This window comes from Bombina bombina, chromosome 5, assembly GCF_027579735.1.
Source record: "Bombina bombina isolate aBomBom1 chromosome 5, aBomBom1.pri, whole genome shotgun sequence".
Classification (NCBI taxonomy): Eukaryota; Metazoa; Chordata; class Amphibia; order Anura; family Bombinatoridae; genus Bombina; species Bombina bombina.
The window spans coordinates 989,380,413-989,402,476 of NC_069503.1; the positions used below are offsets into that span (position 1 = coordinate 989,380,413).

The 22,064-nt window shown below is 37.7% G+C and overlaps 1 protein-coding gene across 1 annotated transcript in view; it reads left to right on the plus strand.

Annotated features, from left to right (window-relative positions):
* The window catches only part of LOC128661686 (neural-cadherin-like), a 488,078-nt gene extending 467,120 nt beyond the window's left edge, over positions 1-20,958 (plus strand). The window contains 3 exon segments of the mRNA XM_053715912.1: positions 16,448-16,602; positions 20,706-20,848; positions 20,850-20,958. Of these exon segments, the coding sequence (XP_053571887.1) occupies positions 16,448-16,602; positions 20,706-20,848; positions 20,850-20,958 (407 nt within the window).
* The last annotated feature ends 1,106 nt before the right edge of the window (positions 20,959-22,064 follow it).

Below are 22,064 nucleotides of genomic sequence, written 5' to 3' on the forward strand. Positions count from 1 at the left end.
CGGGTGCACGATAAATTAGCACGCCACTTGTAATCTAGCCCTTAATTACTTAATGTTTAGATTGCCCACCATTATAATAAATAATAAGTTTAAGGTCAATAATGTTTCTTGTCATTGGTTCACCCTATGGGGCCGATTTATCAAGGGCCGAATGTCCCCTGATGCTCCTGTTTCCACACGATCCTTCAGGCTCACCAGGAACAGCAGTTAAAAAGCAGCGGTCTTAAGACCGCTGCTCCTTAACTCGTCCGCACGCTCTGAGACTGCGGACATCAATCCGCCCGATCCTTTACGATGGGGTTGACTGACATCCCCTGCTACCGGCCGCGAATCTGCAGGGGTGCGGCATTGCACAAGCAGTTCACCAGAACTGCTTGTGCAATGTTAAATTGCAATCAGAGATGTCTGGCGGAGATAATATGTTACAGCGTATCATGTCCGCCAGACATTGGTAAATCGGCCCCTATGTGTTCAGCATGCACCCATGTACATTTCAGTGTTGACCTATCGATCTCTATATACAGACTCTTGCTATTAAAGGACATTATACACTAGATTTTTCTTTGCATAAATGTTTTGTAGATGATCCATTTATATAGCCCATACAGGTTTTTTTTTGTTTTTTAAATATATAGTTTTGCTTATTTTTAAATAACATTGCTCTGATTTTCAGACTCCTAACCAAGCCACAAAGCTTTAGGAGAATACTGATGTATACCTCATCCAGCTTGTTCCTGTTTATGTAGAAGGTCTTTTCATTTGCAAAGCAAGGGGGAGTGTCTGCTATTTCCCACTTGCAGTGGGTGTTCCAGCTACCTAGAGCTAAACTGGAAGCTTCTAAATATGTTTTCTTTCATGTAATTGGCAAAAGTACATGAGCTAGTGACGTATGGGATATACAATCCTATCAGGAGGGGCAAAGTTTCCCAAACTTCAAAATGCCAGAGTGAATGTCAGAGGGATGTGAAGGGAGTATCACCTATTGAATGCAATGGTTTTCCTCATGGGAGATCTATTTCATAGGTTCTCTGTTATCGGTCGTAGAGATTCATCTCCTACCTCACTTATTCAGATCGACGATATACTCTCATATTCCATTACCTCTACTGATAACTGTTTCAGTACTGGTTTGGCTATCTGCTATATGTGGATGGGTGTCTTTTGGTAAGTATGTTTTCATTACTTAAGACACTCTCAGCTATGGTTTGGCACTTTATGTATTAATATAAAGTTCTAAATATATGTATTGTACTTATATTTGCCATGAGTCAGGTTTATGTATACAGTATTTCCTTTTGCAGACTGTCAGTTTCATATTTGGGAAAAGCATTTTTTAGGAAAAAAACATTTCTTACCTGGGGTATAGTCTTTTTTTCAAATTGACTGTTTTTCATTAAATTTCGCGGGCAAAATTAGGCTTGCGAGGGCATTCTTGGCGCAAGATTTTTTGGCACAAAGTTATGTTCGATGACGCAAAATTCGTAATTTCCGGTGTCTTTCACAAGGTTGCGTTTTCAATGACGCGAGTGTGTCATTTCCGGATGTTGTTAGCGCCAAAAATATTTCTGTTTGCGTTGTGCATCATACTTGGCGCCAAATATTTTCATTATTTAAAACCCCATTCCTATATGCCTCTTGCCTTTTTCTCTATCAGAGGGCTATGCTGTTTGCATTTTTTTCCCATTCCTGAAACTGCCATATAAGGAAATTGATAATTTTGCTTTATATGTTGTTTTTTCTCTTACATTTGCAAGATGTCTCAATCTGATCCTGTCTCAGAAAACACTGTTGGAACCCTGCTGCCTGATAAAAGTTCTACCAAAGCTGGGGCGTGTCTCTGGGCAGCACCTTGAATGGATGCAATATCGGTTGCTCTGAGTGGAACACTGATAATCTGCCTTATATCGGTGTCTAAGAGGGTCATCCATCCACCCTAACCTGATAACTAGAATTTACACACTAAGCTGAATTGAATGATATAATAATATTGGGTATTCCACCTTTGATAACTGATCCGGAGCGTTGAGGCCTAGGGCAGACTCCTCAGTGAGAGGCTCTCAACACCCCCCCCGGGATACTTCAGGCCGGGTAAGCAGTGTACTATCACTGAAAAACAGAGCTACTAATATACAAGCAATGGAGCATAAGAAAATTGTGGATATGATAAGCTCCATCCTGGAGTCTTATAGAGTACAACTCTGCAATGATATAGACATGGCATTTAGATCTGTTTTATACAGCTACGTGAAAACAGGGGAGCAGCCATTAGAAGCTAACTCATCCATACATATCCAGGAGCCTAGCGTAGCAGAGGAGGAGAGTATGGTGACTACCGCTCAGAGTATAATAAGCGAACATACTGCTGGACATAACAGAGTGCTTAAACATCTAGGGGCTAAAACCGCAACTAAAGATACTGCTTCATACACCCCTGCAATAAAGCACATGAATCAACGGCACCGGAAAAGACAGGCCCGCAAAGCTCTGCACATACTACGCCTGCGGAGAGATTTGGACTGCAGCTTCCACAGACAAGAGGTGAAGTACATGGGTGTGGATGGGATGCACACACTATTTTTACAGAAGTCATACTCACCACAAAAAGCTGCGCGCCCAGTGGACTCACACAAGAACTTTAGAAGCCGACAAGCCCGGGGTGCTGCAGAGCCTACGGCGGTATGGCTAAACCCGGAGGCTCCTTGCCTAGAGCCCACAGGGTGTGGACGACACAGAGAGCGATCCTTCAAGAGTCCTTTATGGTGGCATGCAGTGATGTTCCATGGGAGACTTGACCGCACATATGTAAGCTTGAAAATAGGTGTCGGCTGAAAATGTGACTTTAGACTCGTATGGACTGGCGATCAGATGTATATGTGTTTTGTTGCATCTAGACCGCAAAGCCAGGACTCTATCTTATAAAAATTCAATTGGTCTGCTCACTGTATATTTCCCTGTATTTTGCTCCTGAATGTGCCTGCTTAGCTCAAATGTAACTGTAGTTGGCCCCATGTTTTCACATATTTCACTAATATGGGTATGATGTTATCTATCTGTATGTTCTACCATGACTATGCTCTTATTAAGTATTGCATTCAGGAAATGATGGTTAATTTTAGTATCCTACCTCCCGCTATCCTTAGTACTTATCCAGACAGTGAGAGATATTTGCATGGGTATATACATCTGTTGGCTGGTTTGATTTAGTCCTCTACCCCTCAATTTATTTAATAGTCAATAATAGCTGGTCAATATTCTGATTTTATGCTATCAAGAGCCATGGTAACATAACTCTGTATAGAGGGATATATTTGGGTTAGGTTTCCACTAGAGACGTTGACCAATGGAATTACCGATCATTAACCCTGGATATCCTATACAGGCTTGATAGTTCTCCAGTTTGACAATACGCTTGACGCGCTGTATGGGACCCCCAGTAAAAATATGCCCCCAGATTCCCCAGGCCCCTACAACCCTGTAAAGACAAGGGGGTTAATACCTATATACTCCCCTACACTTACTTATTCTGATAGGGGACCATTTTAATATATTCTATGTAACATTGCTCCCTTTTTGATGCCATATACACCAGAGAGAATCAACAATTGTTATCCCACAGTCTTTGTATTTTATTCACTACTGAATATCATTGCTTGTCTGCAACTATAGTTTTAGGGTCCAAGAGTGGCCCCAATTGTATTTTTTTTTTTTTTTTTTACTTTACTTTGTCTCTTTATTATATACTACGGTCCAAAAGTGGCTGTACCTATCAATAAGGTCCTCCTATTGAGTCTTACATTTTCATGGGTCCAAGAGTGGCCTTTTGTAGAGTTGGGGGCACATATCTACTTATTAAAACTATAAATGAGGTTCATTGCTAGTGCTCAACAGTTTTATACAGGAGACTATTTGTTTGACTCTTAATTTTCTTCATTATTAACTGCTATACATACCCTTGTCATGTTTGTATAATATTCTGTATACATTGTCTTTACTGATGTACATTTACTTTGAGCTGTGCTTTTTTTTTTTTTTTTTATTGTATAACCTCAATAAAAATTATTGAACAAAAAAAAAAAAAAAAAAAAAAAAAAAAAAGTTCTACCAAAGCTAAAGTGCATTTGTTGTAAATTTTTGGAGATTATATCTCCAACTGTGGTATGTAATAGTTGTCATGATAAGCTTTTACATGCAGAGAATGTCTCCATCAGTAATAGTACATTGCCTGTTGTTCCTTCAACATCTAATGTACAAGATATACCTGTCAATTTAAAAGATTTTATTGCTGATGCAATTCAGAAGGCTTTGTCTGCCATTCCGCCTTCTAATAAACATAAAAGGTCTTTTAAAACTTCTCATAAAGTTGATGAAATTTCAAATGACCGACAACATACTGAATTATCCTCCTCTGACGAGGATCTATCTGATTCAGAAGATCCTTCCTCAGATATTGACACTGACAAATCTACTTATTTATTTAAATTGGAGTATATTCGTTCTTTGTTAAAAGAAGTGTTGATTACATTGGATATTGAGGAAACTAGTCCTCTTGATGTTAAAACTAGTAGACGTTTAAATTCTGTTTATAAGCCTCCTGTGGTTACTCCTGAGTTTTTTCCAGTTCCTGATGCTATTTCTGATATGATTTCTAAGGAATGGAATAGGCCTGGTGGTACTTTTATTCCTTCTTCAAGGTTTAAAAAATTGTATCCTTTGCCAGCAGTTAGATTGGAGTTTTGGGAAAAGATCCCCAAAGTTGATGGGGCTATTTCTACTCTTGCTAAACGTACTACTATTCCTATGGAAGATAGTACTTTCTTTAAAGATCCTTTAGCTAGGGAACTTGAATCCTATCTAAGGAACAATTTCTTTGGCTGATGTTGCAGCTGCATCAACTTTTTGGTTGGAAAGTTTAGCGCAACAGGAAACGGATACTGATTTGTCTAGCATTGTTCGCTTGCTTCAACATGCTAATCATTTTATTTGTGATGCCATTTTTGATATTATCAAAATTGATGTTAAACCTATGTCTTTAGCCATTTTAGCTAGGAGAGCTTTGTGGCTTAAATCTTGGAATGCTGACATGGTATCTAAGTCTAGATTACTATCTCTTTCATTCCAAGGTAATACGTTATTTGGTTCTCAGTTGGATTCAATTATTTCAACTGTCACTGGGGGGAGGGGAGGATAAAAGACCTAAGGGTAAATCTAAAGCCTCTAACCGTTTTCGTTTCTTTCGACAAAATAAGGAACAGAAACCTAATCCTTCCCCCAAAGAATCTGGCTCTAATTGGAAACCTTCTTCAAGTTGGAGTAAATCCAAACCATTTAAGAAACCAAAGCCAGCCCCCAAGTCTGCATGAAGGTGCGACACTCATTCCAGCTCAGCTGGTCAGGGGCAGATTAAGATTCTTCCAAAACATCTGGGCAGATTCTGTTCAAAATCAATGGATTCAGAGTATTGTCTCTCAAGGGTACTGAATAGGATTCAGAGTAAGACCTCCTGTGAGAAGATTTTTTCTCTCACGCATCCCAGCAAATCCAGTAAAGGCTCAGGCTTTCCTGAAGTGTGTTTCAGACCTGGGGCTTTCAGGGGTAATCATACCAGTTCCGTTTCAGGAACAGGGTCTGGGGTTTTATTCAAATCTATTCAGGCCAGTTCTGGATCTGAAAATTTGGAATCGTTATGTAAGAGTACCAACTTTCAAAATGGTGACTATAAGGACTATTCTGCCTTTTGTTCAGCAAGGGCATTATATGTCCACAACAGACTTACAATATGCATATCTTCATATTCCGATTCATCCAGATCATTATCAGTTTCTGAGATTCTCTTTTTTAGACAAGCATTACTAATTTGTCGCTCTTCCATTTGGCCTAGCGACAGCTCCAAGAATCTTTTCAAAAGTTCTCGGTGCCCTACTTTCTGTAATCAGAGAACGGGGTATTGCAGTGTTTCCTTATTTGGATGATATCTTGGTACTAGCTCAGTCTTTACATTCTGCAGAATCTCACACGAATCAACTAGTGTTGTTTTTTCAAAGACATGGTTGGAGGATCAATTTACCAAAAAGTTATTTGATTCCTAAGACAAGGGTCACTTTTTAGGTTCCCAGATAGATTCAGTGTCCATGACTCTGTCTAACAGACAAGAGAAGATTAAAATTGGTTTCAGCTTGTCGGAACCTTCAGTCTCAATCATTCCCTTCAGTAGCTGTGTGCATGGAAGTTTTAGGTCTCATGACTGCAGCATTGGACGCGATCCCCTTTGCTCGTTTTCACATGAGACCTCTCCAGCTTTGTATGCTGAACCAGTGGTGCAGGGATTATACAAAGATATCACAATTAATATCCTTAAATCCCAATGTTTGACTATCTCTGACTTGGTAATTAGATCACCATCTTATAGTTCTAGGGGCCTCTTTTGTTCGTCCAACCTGGACTGTAATCACAACAGATGCAAGTCTTTCAGGTTGGGGAGCTGTCTGGGGATCTCTGACAGCACAAGGGTTTGGAAATCTCAAGAGGCGAGATTACCAATCAATATTTTGGAACTCCGTGCGATTTTCAGGGCTCTTCAGGTTTGGTCTCTGTTGAAGAGAGAACCATTCATTTGTTTTCAGACATCTGTGGCATATGTCAATCATCAGGGTGGGACTCACAGTCCCCAAGTTTTGAAAGAAGTATCTTGGATACTTGCTTGGGCAGAATCCAGCTCTTGTCTAATTTCTGCAGTTCATATCCCAGGTATAGACAATTGGGAAGTGGATTATCTCAGCCGTCAGACTTTACATCCGGGGGAGTGGTCGCTCCATCCAGATGTGTTTTCTCAGATTGTTCAGATGCGGGGTCCTCCAGAAATAGATCTGATGGCTTCCCATCTAAACAAGAAACTTCCCAGGTACCTGTCCAGGTCCAGGGATCCTCAGGCGGAAGCAGTGGATGCGTTAGCTGTTCCTTGGTGTTACCAACCTGCTTATATCTTCCCGCCTCTAGTTCTTCTTCCAAAAGTGATTTCCAAAATCATCATGGAACAATCGTTTGTGTTGCTGGTAGCTCTAGCATGGCCTCACAGGTTTTGGTATGTGGGTCTTGTTCGGATGTCCAGCTGCCAACCTTGGCCACTTCCATTAAGGCTAGGCCTTCTGTCGCAAGGTCCGTTTTTTCCATCAGGATCTCAAATTATTAAATTTAAAGGTATGGAAATTGAACGCTTAGTGCTTAGTCATAGAGGTTTCTCTGACTCAGTGATTAATACTATGTTACAGGCTCGTAAATCTGTGTCTAGGAAGATTTTTTATCGAGTTTGGAAGACTTATATTTCATGGTGTTATTCTCATAAATTCTCCTGGCATTCTTTTAGAATTCCTAGAATTTTACAGTTTCTTCAGGATGGTTTGAATAAAGGTTTGTCTGCAAGTTCCTTGAAGGGAGAAAACTCTGCTCTTTCTGTTTTATTTCACAGAAAGATTACTAAGCTTCCTGATATTCACTGTTTTGTACAGGCTTTGGTACGTATCAAGCCTGTCATTAAAACAATCTCTCCTCCTTGGAGTCTTAATTTGGTTTTGAAGGCCTTACAGGCTCCTCCTTTTGAGCCTATGCATTCTTTGGACATTAAACTACTTTCTTGGGAAGTGTTGTTCCTTTTGGCCATCTCTTCTGCTAGAGGAGTTTCTGAATTATCTGCTCTTTCTTGTGAATCTCCTTTTCTGGTTTTCCATCAGGATAAGGCAGTTTTGCGGACTTCATTTAAATTCTTACCTAAGGTTGTGAATTCTAACAACATTAATAGAGAAATTGTTGTCCCTTCTTTGTGTCCTAATCCTAAGAATTCTTTGGAGAGATCCTTGCATTCTTTGGATGTAGTAAGAGCTTTGAAATATTATGTTGAAGCTACTAAAGATTTCAGGAAGACTTCTGCAGGCCCATTTATCAAAGGGCTTGCGGACCTGATCCGACACTGCGGATCAGGTCCGCAAGACCTCGCTAAATGCGGAGAGCAATACGCTCTCCGCATTTAACATTGCACCAGCAGCTCACAAGAGCTGCTGGTGCAACGCCGCCCCCTGCTGACTCGCGGCCAATCGGCCGCCAGCAGGGAGCTGTCAATCAACCCGATCGTATTCGATCGGGTTGATGTCCGGCGATTCCTGTCCGCCTGTTCAGAGCAGGCGGACAGGGTTATGGAGCAGCGGTCTTTAGACCGCTGCTTCATAAGTTGTGTTTCTGGCGAGTCTGAAGACTCGCCAGAAACACGGCCCTTCAAGCTCCGTACGGAGCTTGATAAATGGGCCTGCTAGTCTATTTGTTAACTGTTCTGGTTCTAGGAAAGGTCAAAAGGCTTCTGCCATTTACTTGGTATCTTGGTTAAAGCTTTTGATTCACCAGGCTTATTTGGAGTTGGGTCAGGTCCCGCCTCAGAGAATTGCAGCTCATTTTACTAGATCAGTCTCCACGTCGTGGGCTTTTAAGAATGAAGCTTCAGTTGATCAGATTTGCAATGCAGCAACGTGGTCTTCTTTGCATACATTTACTAAATTCTACCGTTTTGATGTATTTGCTTCTTCAAGCAGTTTTTGGTAGAAAAGATCTTCAGGCAGCTGTTTCAGTTTGATTCCTCTGCTTATGTTTTAAGTTTTTTTCTTTCATTTATGAGAAAAACTTATATTTTTGGTTGTGGATTTAATTTTCTCAGCGGAAAATGGCTGTTATTATTTTATCCCTCCCTCTTTAGTGACTCTTGTGGGGAGTTCCACATCTTGGGGATTGCTATCCCATACGTCACTAGCTCATGGACTCTTGCCAATTACATGAAATAAAACATAATTTATGTAAGAACTTACCTGATAAATTCATTTCTTTCATATTGGCAAGAGTCCATGAGGCCCACCCTTTTTATGGTGGTTATGATTTTTTTTGTATAAAGCACAATTATTTTCAAAATCCTTTGTTGATGCTTTTTACTCCTTTCTTTTTCACCCCACTACTTGGCTATTCGTTAAAATGAATTGTGGGTGTGGTGAGGGGTGTATTTATAGGCATTTTGAGGTTTGGGAAACTTTGCCCCTCCTGGTAGGAATGTATATCTCATACGTCACTAGCTCATGGACTCTTGCCAATATGGAAGGTAAGTTCTTACATAAATTATGTTTTTAAACAGTTTTATACTGGATTTTAAGATCAGTACCTGTGCATATTATTCTTTATAGTAATGTCTATTACATGCAGTTAAATTAAAATTGGTGTATACTGCCCCTTTAAGTACTGTAAATTCCTTCCTAGTAATACATATCCATGGTATATAGTGCAAAAAGGATATGTCCAAAAAAGTAAATTGGAGACTAAATCCCAACTCCAAATGTGCATAAGTGATCCCAGGGATTATTTCTCAGTGGAAATTAATGCTGCAGTCGAACTCCAAGTGTTAATCCAACGATCGTTTCAGCAATAATTTTCGCTTGGCTTTTTCAAGGATCCTTGGAAAAAGCCAAGCAACTATTTGGTAAAATGGATTTGGGCGTGTGATGTCACGTTGTGGGCAGAGACCACATTTCTGAACAGCAAACCGTAATCATGGACATTGTTTACAATATACAGTCTGTGTAATAAACAGATGTTCTAGCTGTGGTTGTTCTCTGTAAACCCCTATAATTTTAACACATTTTAATAAATTGTTTTAACATTCATCTGAGTTCACTTCTATCTGCTTCTGCTGGAATCTCCTATTGCTTTCATATCTAGAGCTTGATGTGAAGCTCTGCATTATGTGAGTATACAACTTACATGTGAATTAACCCTGTAGTCTCACAGGACTTCACCATTGGCAGCATTGATCTGTTTTATTTGAGGTTAACCCTTGGAGTTTGACTGCAGCATTAATTTCCACTGAGAAGTAATCCCTGGGTTCACTTATGCACATTTGGAGTTGGGATTTGGTCTCCAATTGACTTTTTTTTTACGTATCCTTTCTTCACTAACACATTCGGCTAGATTACGAGTTTTGCGTTATGAGGGGAGCGGTACTAACTTGCACGTTATTGTCACCGCTCACTTACCTACAGTGCTGGTATTACAGGTTTTTACAAGTCCGGCGTTAAAAGGCAAGAAGTGAGCGTAGAGCAAAATTGTGCTCAATACCAGCACTGCTTAAGTCAGCGGTGAGCTGGTTTTACGTGCTCGTGCACGATTTCCCCATAGACATCAAGTCTAACACTTGCAAAAAAGCAGAGTAAAGCTCCGTAATGCAGCCCCATTGATTCCTATGGGGAAAAACATTTTATGTTTACACCCTAACATGAACCCCGAGTCTAAACACCCCTAATCTGCCGCCCCCAACATCCCCGACACTTACATTATATTTATTAATCCCTAATCTGCCACCCGACATCGCCGCCACCTACATTATACTTATTAACCCCTAATCTGCCGCTCCGGACATCGCCGCCACTATAATAAAAATATTAACCCCTAAACCGTTGCACTCCCGCATCGCAAACACTAGTTAAATATTATTAACCCCTAATCTGCTGCGCCGTCGCCTCCACTATACTAAAGTTATTAACCCCTATCCCTAAGTCTAACCCTAACCCGCCCTAACTTAAATATAATTAAAATAAATCTAAATAAAACCTAATATTAATAACTAAATCATTCCTATTTAAAACTAAATACTTACCTGTAAAATAAACCCTAAACTAGCTACAATATAACTAATAGTTACATTGTATCTAACTTAGGGTTTATTTTTATTTCACAGGCAAGTTTGTATTTATTTTAACTAGGTAGAATATTTACTAAATAGTTATTAACTATTTAATAACTACCTAGCTAAAATAAATACAAATTGACCTGTAAAATAAAACCTAACCTGTCTTACACTAACACCTAACCTAACCCTACAATTAAATACATTCCCTAAATTAAATACAATTAACTAAATTCAATACAATTAGCTAAATTACAAAAAACAAACAAACACTAAATTACAGAAAATAAAAAACAAATTACAAGATCTTTAAACTAATTACGCCTAATCTAATAGCCCTATCAAAATAAAAAAAGCCCACCCAAAATAAAAAAAAACCTAGCCTAAACTAAACTACACTACCAATAGCCCTTAAAAGGGCCTTTTACGGGGCATTGCCCCAAAGAAATCAGCTCTTTTACCTGTAAAAAAAAATACAAACAACCACCCCAACAGTAAAGCCCACCACCCACACAACCAACCCCCCAAATAATACCCTAACTAAAAAAAACTAAGCTCCCCATTGCCCTGAAAAGGGCATTTGGATGGGCATTGCCCTTAAAAGGGCATTTAGCTCTATTGCGGCCCAAAGCCCTAACCTAAAAATAAAACCCACCCAATACACCCTTAAAAAATCCTAACACTAACCCCCGAAGATCCACTTACAGTTTTGAAGACCGGACATCCATCCTAAATGAAGCCGGGAGAAGTCTTCATCCAAGCCGCAAGAAGTCCTCAACAAAGCCGGGAGAAGTCTTCATCCAAGCCGGCAGAAGTGGTCCTCCAGACGGGCAGAAGTCTTCACCCAGACGGCATCTTCTATCTTAATCCTTCCGATGCGGAGCAGCTCCATCTTCAACAGCATCCTCTTCAATCGACAGCTTCTTCTACAGTGAAGGTTCCTTTAAATGACGTCATCCAAGATGGCGTCCCTTAGATTCCGATTGGCTGATAGAATACTATCAGCCAATCGGAATTAAGGTTAAAAAAATCCTATTGGTTGATGCAATGAGCCAATAGGATTGAACTTCAATCCTATTGGCTGATCCAATCAGCCAATAGGATTGAGCTCGAATTCTATTGGCTGATTGGAACAGCCAATAGAATGCAAGCTCAATCCTCAATCCTATTGGCTGATTGCATCAGCCAATAGGATTTTTTCAACCTTAATTCCGATTGGCTGATAGTATTCTATCAGCTAATCGGAATCTAAGGGACGCCATCTTGGATGACGTCATTTAAAGGAATCTTCATTGTAGAAGAAGCCGTCGATTGAAGAGGATGCTCCACGCCGGATGTCTTGAAGATGGAGCCGCTCCGCGTCGGAAGGATGAAGATAGAAGATGCCGTCTGGGTGAAGACTTCTGTCCGTCTGGAAAACCACTTCTGCCGGCTTGGATGAAGACTTCTCCCGGCTTCATTGAGGACTTCTTGCCACTTGGATGAAGACTTCTCCCGGCTTCGTTGAGGATGGATGTCCGATCTTCAAAACTGTAAGTGGATCTTCGGGGTTAGTGTTAGGATTTTTTAAGGGTGTATTGGGTGGGTTTTATTTTTAGGTTAGGGCTTTGGGCCGTAATAGAGCTAAATGCCCTTTTAAGGGCAATGCCCATCCAAATGCCCTTTTCAGGGCAATGGGGAGCGTAGTTTTTTTTTAGTTAGGGTTTTATTTGGGGGGTTGGTTGTGTGGGTGGTGGGTTTTACTGTTGGGGTGGTTGTTTGTATTTTTTTTTTACAGGTCAAAGAGCTGATTTCTTTGGGGCAATGCCCCGCAAAAGGCCCTTTTAAGGGCTATTGGTAGTTTAGTTTAGGATAGTATTTGATAGGGCTATTAGATTAGGTGTAATTAGTTTAAAGATCTTGTCATTTGTTTTTTATTTTCTGTAATTTAGTGTTTGTATGTTTTTTGTAATTTAGCTATTTGTATTTAATTTAGGGAATTGTATTTAATTTAGGGAATTTTTTTAATTGTAGGGTTGGGTTAGGTGTTAGTGTAAGACAGGTTAGGTTTTATTTTACAGGTAAAATTGTATTTATTTTAGCTAGGTAGTTAGTAAATAGTTAATAACTATTTAGTAACTATTCTACCTAGTTAAAATAAATACAAACTTGCCTGTAAAATAAAAATAAAACCTAAGCTAGATACAATGTAACTATTAGTTATATTGTAGCTAGCTTAGGGTTTATTTGATAGGTTAGTATTTAGTTTTAAATAGGAATGATTTAGTTATTAATTGTAGGTTTTCTTTAGATTTATTTTAATTATATTTAAGTTAGGGGGTTTTAGGGTTAGGGTTAGACTTAGGTTTTGGAGTTAATAAATTTAGTATAGTGGCGGCGACGTTGGGGTCGGCAGATTAGGGGTTAATAATATTTAACTAGTGTTTGCGATGTGGGAGTGCAGCGGTTTAGGGTTAATATGTTTATTATAGTGGCAGTGATGTCGGGAGCGGAAGATTAGGGGTTAATCATTTTATTTTAATGTTTGTGATGCTGGAGGGCCTCGGTTTAGGGGTTAATAGGAAGTTTATGGGTGTTAGTGTACTTTTTAGCACTGTAGTTATGCTACAGCGTTGTAGTGTAAAACTCATAACTACTGACTTTAGAATGCGTTACGAATCTTGACGGTATAGGGTGTACCGCTCACTTTTTGGCCTCCCAGGACAAGCTTGTAATACCGGCGTAATGCAAGTCCCATTTAAAATAGACTATACGCAAATTGCGTAAGTTGATTTGCGGTAAGGCCAAAAAAATGTGCGGTGCCCCTAAATCTGCAAGACTCGTAATAGCAGCGGTAGTAAAAAAAGCAGCGTTTTGAGCCTTAACGCTGGTTTTTACTCATAACGCAAGACTTGTAATCTAGCCGATTGTTTTTTGTTTATCTTATTATTGTTTGTTTTTTAACAGGTTAATAATTTTCTTTGTGTGTATATACTGGATAACAGTCATATTGTGACACATAGGCCATTAGTTTTACAAGGCCATGGTAAAAATTAGCAACTGGATTTTAAAAGGGACTCTGAACCCAAATTTATTCTTACGTGATTCAGATAGAGCATTAAATTTTAAGCAACTTTCTAATTTACTCCTATTATCAATTTTTCTTTGTTCTCTTGCTATCTTTATTTTAAAAGCAGGAATGTAAATCTTAGCAGCCAGACCATTTTAGGTTTAGAACGGTGGATAGTGCTTTCTTATTGGAGGCTTACATTTACCCACCAATAAGCAAGCATAACCCAGGTTCTCAACCAAAAATGGGCCGGCTCCTATGCATCACATTCCTGCTTTTTAAATAAAGATAGCAAGAGAATGAAGAAAAATTGATAATAGAAGTAAATTAGAAAGTTGCTTAAAATGTCATGCTCTATCTGAATCATGAAAGAAAAAATTTGGGTTCAGTGTCCCTTTAAGTTGTTGTAGAATTCTGCCATCTGGTGGTAGAAGTGTTGTATGTCTTCCACAAATATTTTTATACGTGCTGTGGAACAATGAATTTTATATTACTTTGCCTTATTGTAGTTATTTATCAAAAAGACAAGTACTGTGAAAATCTTTAGTCTATTGTTATAAGAAAACGTTTATAAATTTTGACATTTGACAATGTTTTTTTTACAATTACCCTTTAACTGAACCATCATCCATGTATACATGAGCAGAACCAGGGATTTGAGAAATCCTTCTACAACTGGAGACCAGACAGACTGCTATTTTTCCTATGTATCTATTTGGACTTCATTCCTGACTGTAGATTTTCATTCACTCTGTCAAATATATATATATATATACTATATACTGTTTTTTTCAGCATCAATTTGGCTTTCACATGATACAATTATTTGTATGCTATGTATTTGAGACTGTAGTGTATTTGTATGTTGTGTAGTGTGTGCTGCTGAGTGTGCATATTTATTTGTATACTATGTATTTGAGACTGTAGTGTATTTGTATGTTGTGTAGTGTGTGTTGCTGAGTGTGCATATTTATTTGTATACTATGTATTTGAGACTGTAGTGTATTTGTATGTTGTGTAGTGTGTGTTGCTGAGTGTGCATGTTTATTTGTATGCTATGTATTTGAGACTGTAGTGTATTTGTATGTTGTGTAGTGTGTGCTGCTGAGTGTGCATGTTTATTTGTATGCTATGTATTTGAGACTGTAGTGTATTTGTATGTTGTGTAGTGTGTGTTGCTGAGTGTGCATGTTTATTTGTATACTATGTATTTCAGACTGTAGTGTATTTGTATTTTGTGTAGTGTGTGTTGCCGAGTGTGCATGTTTATTTGTATACTATGTATTTGAGACTGTAGTGTATTTATATGTTGTGTAGTGTGTGTTGCTGAGTGTGCATGTTTATTTGTATACTATGTATTTCAGACTGTAGTGTATTTGTATGTTGTGTAGTGTGTTGCTGAGTGTGCATGTTTATTTGTATACTATGTATTTGAGACTGTAGTGTATTTGTATGTTGTGTAGTGTGTGCTGCTGAGTGTGCATGTTTATTTATATGCTATGTATTTGAGACTGTAGTGTATTTGTATGTTGTGTAGTGTGTGCTGCTGAGTGTGCATATTTATTTGTATACTCTGCAGTTTGTGTCAACACTCAGTGAAAGTTGAATTGCTAAGAGTATTTAAATATATATTTATGACAGAATTTACACTTTTTTTTTTTTTTATTAAGAATTTAATTTATATTACATTGGTCTTGTGATTTTTTTTTTTAGCCACTTCCTATCCCTGCTCCAGCCCACCACATCATACTTTTGCCAGGGGGAGGGGGGGTTATTTGGGGTGTCCCTCTTTCCAATTTGTAAATGTTGGGAGGTAAAAGCCCTAGTTTCTCTAAATATACTAATACATATAGAGATTCATAATTTGGGGGGTAATATTAATATTAATAAAATACAAACAGCTCAAAATGATTTTACACTTCTTGCTAAACAAAAAAACACCATTACTTGGTTTGCAAGGCCAAAAATTAAATTCCCCATAGAAAGGCCTAGATTAGAAGGGAATCACAATCGATTGAGCAGGGAATAGCGCACAAAATTACAAGTGGATGGTAAAATATGTTATTAGCCTGCTCATTGCACTCTTATTGCAAGTGGTGAGTTGTGGCAATCCAAAATACCGCTGTAAAATTTAGTTCTTTTTGAGATCAGTAAACCAGTATTATTAATAGTATAGCGCAGATCTATGTGAACTCCACTATTTGTTCACCATCTGCTTAGCAATATCCAACATGAGATTTAACGCACGGCCCCATAGAAGTGTATTTTGTATCCGCACTATTGGACGTGCCGATGTTATGATGTCCTAGACTATCACTCAAGTGATTACTACGTGATGTCACTAATATATTACCGTTCCACTTGTAATCTAAGCCAAAACGGTTAATTATTTGTAGTAATACAGAATTTGGTGTATGTTTATTAATGGTGCTGATGATTACGCCCCTCACAAACTGACCACAGCTAAGGAGATAGGTGAACAGTACTCAAGAGGTTTTTCAAGGAATATGTTCATGTACTGCAAAACATTTATTTTGTATGCAGTGCTTAAATGCTGGTTACCTAATTGCTAATATATTAGCACTGCGGAATCTGTTGGCGCTCTACAAATACCTGATGATAATAATAATAATATATTCTATGCATATATCAAATGGATTTTGTCCCTGTAAATACTTTATTTGTTATTGCAGCTTTGCTGGTCTCCTACACAGTGTGGAGCCAATGGGGACGATCTAAATTTCACAAAGGGGGTATTTACCACATCCCAGCCGAGCACGAGAGCTGGGAGGACATTAGAGAAAACGTCATAGATTACAATGAGGAGGGTGGAGAGGAACATGACCAGGTAAGTTCCCTTACAAGCCCACACATAAATACTTTTACTACTCTTAATACTTACACAAGGATATTGCATTAAAGGGACATGTTGCTCACCATAAGATTACATGATCCAGATATAGGAAAGAAAAGGGTTTTATGATGAATACTTAGGGTTGTTCTTATTTAAACCTAAGAGCAGCTCATCAGAGTAAATCCTTTGTGAGTAGTTACCATTCAGCTCCTCTTCCTACACAAAACTGTGCTTTCTTGTGATCTAAAAATACTGAGGGAATCCATAGTGATCTCACAAGATTTCCGAGTGAAATGCCTAAGACTGAGAAGGAAAAATGCCAGATGCGCACTTCCTTGCTAGTCCCAGGACAAACATCTGTATAAGATTAAATACCTATATAATGGGGATTACAGGGTAATTTTGAGGCAAGGTATATTCCTTATCATTTGATATATTCTAGTCAGCGTTTTCAAGTGATTTGGTATATAGGTAACATGTCCCTTTAAATATCGGGTCTTTGGTCCCTTTTTTGAGAAATAATTTTGTTACAGGTATTTGGAGACATTCTGTACCAGTGTGTGTCATGCTTGGAAATAAGGAAATGATTTTAGAGTACTTGCACATATTATAACCTGATCTTATGACAAATAATATTGTACTTTGATATAAGCCATGAAATTGAAGTATGTGGTACAACAAGATGAAGGAGAAGAGTAGTCATTTTACTGTGATTTCAGCATTGGAAGAAGTCAGACAACTCAAGAGGAGCAATAAACTGCAAAGGGACAAAGACTGTTGTAGGTAACAGATACACAGCAGCCCCCATCTATACTGCAGCTGCCTGTAATGCTGCTAAGAACTGCAACTCATTCGGACAAAGAATTGGCGACCGCAGGAGATAATGAGACAAAAACAATGTGTACATTTTATATATTGGTAGCTATTCTTTTCTGTTGTTGAACACTTCTGTATTTACTTTACCACTGTCTTTCCTGCCATGAGGGTTTATCTGTTTATAATGGATTTTAGAAGTAAAAGGAGAGGCATTGTGAAGCTTATTTGCATATCCTTACCCAGAATCCTCTGTTTGACTGAAAACACTGGACTAGATCACATTCTAGTTGCTCGACTGTCCTGAATTTCTATGTTGATGTATCCCGAGTATCTTTTTCTAAGCTATTTGTCTTATTTTCTAAAATCTGGAGAATTCCTAAACCCAACTAACAACACCCAACTCCACCCAGATCTTCCCAGTCTCACTGCTGGATCATCTAACTATGCCCCTGGATGAGTCTTCACATTGGTATGCTGTTTTAATCTTAGCAACTACTAATAACCTTATGAATCCTCATAGACTTAAGTGGACATTTTTGCTGGTACTAACAGTTTACAAGTGGGATGTTATTTAGCAGAGGAGACACTTTGTTTGAATTTTCAAATGTTCTATACAACTGATGATTTTTAAGTATTTCCTTGTAAACTTACTATGAAATTTGTTTTTAACATCCCTTAAAAGGACATTGTTGTCAAGTTTGCATTCATTTTGTTTTGTTTATGTTTATTGTTTTATCTTTTGTCACAAAGTATTTCAGCTTTTTTTTTTTATAAATTAAAAATGAATGTACGTTTCTGTCCTGGATAATACAACTTGTCTTGTAAAGACATGATTATTTTTTTTTTTACCAACAGAGGTACGTTTTAGCTATTGAGCATTAACAGGAAAGTGCACAAATGATACTACAGTATTATAATGTAAGCGGCTTTTACTCAAAGAAACAGTAAAATCAAATGCAATGCACTACTGTGAGCTAGCTGAACACATTGGTTGAGCCAATAATAAGAGCAATGTCACCAATCAGCAGCTAGCTTCCAGTAGTACATTGCTGCTTCTGAGCCTACCTGGGTATGCTTTTCAGCAAAGGATACCAAGAGAATGAAGCAAATTTGATAACAAAAGTAAATTGGAAAGTTGTTAGAAACTGCATTCTCTGATTCATGAACGTTTCCTTTTAATTCACACAAAAAAAATCATATATTAAAATGCTGCTCTTTTATATAAAAGTTAATTTTGTTTGAAAGTTTAATGATTAAAACTGAAATTGAGGGAAAAAAAATGAAATTATGACATAGAAGTGTTTTTCTTAAAACAAACAAGGAGCAGATGGCCCATTAGAAGGATTGTGAACATAAGGTTTTTTCAACATCCACGAAACGCGTCGGACACATTTCCAACTTGTCTCCAGAAATAAAAAATAAAATGTTGGTGCAATTGTTAGATGCAGTTGAGTCAGAAACTAGTTGTATATTTCTGCTGCCTTGTAATACATTTTGACTAAATGCGAGCACTGGAATAATCTCCATAATACTAAACTTAGGATATGAAACCCATTTTTTTTTTATTTAATGATTTAGATAGAGCATGCAATTCTAAACAACTTTCCAATGTACTTCTATTATCTCATTTGTTTCGGTAACCTTTGTTGAAAAGGAAACCTAGGTAGGCTCAGGAGCTGCTGATTGGTGGCGTCACATATATGCCTCATGTTAAATTGGAAAGTTGTTTAGAATTGTATGCTCTATCTTAATCATGGAAGAAAAAAACTGAGTTTCATGTCCCTTTAAGGAATATGGTGTATAGTTCTGGTTAACTTAACATGAGTCATAAAATGAACCTATACAGGTAGCCCTCAGTTTACGCAGGGTTAGGTTCCAGAAGGAATGGTTGTAAATCGAAACCGTTGTAAATTGAGACCCAGTTTATAATGTAAGTCAATGGGAAGTGAGGGAGTTAGGTTCCAGGCCCCTCTCAAAAGTGTCATAAGTAACAATTAATACATTATTTTTAAAGCTTTGAAATGAAGACTTTAAATGCTAAACAGCATTATAAACCTAATACAATAATCACACAACACAGAATATATAATTAAACTAAGTTAAATGAACAAAAACATTTGCTAAACAGCATTATAAACCTAATAAAATAATCACACAACACAGACTTCACTTGCATTTTTCTGCAAACAGTTCTTTCTATGCATTCCAATCTGGACTGATTTATAGACATGAAGATCTTGTTCCTTTGAAATCTGCTCGATAGCTCAGGTCTGGTTAAACTGATTAATTTCAGCTTGCTTGGCTTTGCTGCAACACAAGCGGACAGCGCCACCTACGGGCTATTTTAATAAATGCACTGCTTCTCAATGCTTTTCAATAGCAGTCACATGACTGGAAAAAAGGTTGTTATTTTGAAACAGTGTAAATTGAACCGTTGTAAACCGAGGGCCACCTGTATATATTTATTGGTAGCACTCTAATGAAGCAAACCACCCAGGCACCAACTGAACTGCAAACTAGCAGAATAGTTGGATCCCAAATGAGATACAAATTATACACATTTACAGGTCTTTATTAACTTTATTTAGGGATGTTTCATAGGAAACACACAGTTTTTCAAGAAATTGAAAGGAACATGACAAGTCCAGCTTAAACTGAATCTAGCAGAATAGGGACATACAGTATACAATCAAATCTTCTGTATTATTTTTTATTGACTGTCAACGAAATCCTTAAGCTACATTACTATTTGTTGGTGGAAACATCCTTCACCAGTGGGAAATAAAAATAGGTTTATTCAGCAGAAAAAATGGACATCAAATTTTAATACAGGTTTAGGTATTGTTTTATGGATTTTAGTCATATTTTAGATTTTTTTACATCATCACTTTTACTCAAACATATTAAAAGTATCTTTTTGAAATATTGTTTGTCATAGATTTCAGCAACAAAATGAACTGTCATGAGAAACTGAAAAACAGATGCAGTATTATTTAAAAACGGTTTTATATATATATATTTTATACACACTTTCCGCACTATATGGCACTTATATGACTTTACTGTACATCCCATTCAAAAACCATGGGCATGAATATGGAGTGCCCACCTCCTTTTGCTGCTATATCAGCCTCCACTATTCTAGGAAGGATTTCCACAAGAGTTTGGAGTCTGTCTGTGGAAATTTGCACCTATTCAATCAAAAGAGCATTTGTAAGGTCAGGCATTGATGATGGACAAGAAGGTCTGTCTCGCAATCAGAGTTCCAATTCATCCTAAAGGTTATCAATGGGGTTGAGGTCGGAGCTCTTTGCAAGCCACTCAAGTTCATAGACACTTGTCAAACCTTTCTTCATGGACCTTGCTATGGCTCCATGGATGGGAACCTTAGTTCACTGGACTCTTTGACCACTGCTGAAGACTTGGTTTCTCAATGACTGTGGTTCAAAGTTCTATTATCTTAAAGAACTATACCAGGCACCAAATGAGCAATCATGTTTAGCTAGTATTGTATACAATAAGGACATTTCATGAAAAAACATAAAACAAGTTAAGAGCAATATGATTTACTCAGGACCAAAGCAAAATTAAAAATGTGCATGCTATTGCCAGAATATCCATTTAAAGAGCTGTTTTTTTCCTTGTGTGTTTGGGCTGACTATATTAGGAACTAAACAAACATAGAATTCAAAACTTTTATGATTCAGGGGGAGCATATAATTAAAATAAAATCATATTTAAAAAGGGACATTAAACACTAAATAAATACTACATATATTAATGCTCTCAAAGAAAATAGGTGTATTTTTTTAAATTTCAGTAGCTGTTTAAATATTGACAAAAGAAGTGTAAAGTTGTAGTGTCTATAAAACAATGGGAGCTGCCATGTTGTAACTTAGGTTACCTTCTCTGCTGTGGCCAATTAGGGACAGAGTTTGCAGCCAATGACTGTGTGGAATATAAAAGTGTTCTGCACTTCCATTTCTAACAGGAATTGAAAAGCTCACAATTTCAGAATGGAATTACAGGAAAAGGGGGCAGAATAAATCATGAAAGTATATTGCAGACTTCTTTTCATATATGCGATTTTGTATTACCATCTAAAAGTGTTTAATGTCCCTTTAAATGTTTGCTGTGGTATCTTTATAAACTTAGTATATTTCCATGGATCTGTCTAGCTCAGGAGTTTGCACATGTTTTGAGAACTATATATATGACATTCTGAAAAACAGGAATATGATAATGTGTAAATTGAAACAAATTCACAAAACAAAATATACAAAAGCATTAAAAGGATATTAAACAGTGCTCCTATAGAAAAACATATAAGTTAAATACAAGTAAACATAAAAGAAACAGCTTGTGTAAAAGACAGCAAACAACTTACTTGTTTTCTTGCAAAGCATTACTCATTGTAGTCTCTGCCCTCAGGGGGATAAGGGAGCAGACATATTTTGAACATAAATTGCATTTGTCACTTCTGAGCATGAGAAAAACAAACTTACTTTATCTATCATTATCTGAATACTAAACCAGCTCATGTTACTCTAGAAAATTTACAACCTCAAGCTATAAAGGCCTTCCTGCAGGGCCCCCAACTTCCTTGTAGGGCTGTTACAGGAAGTAATGGACACTGCACA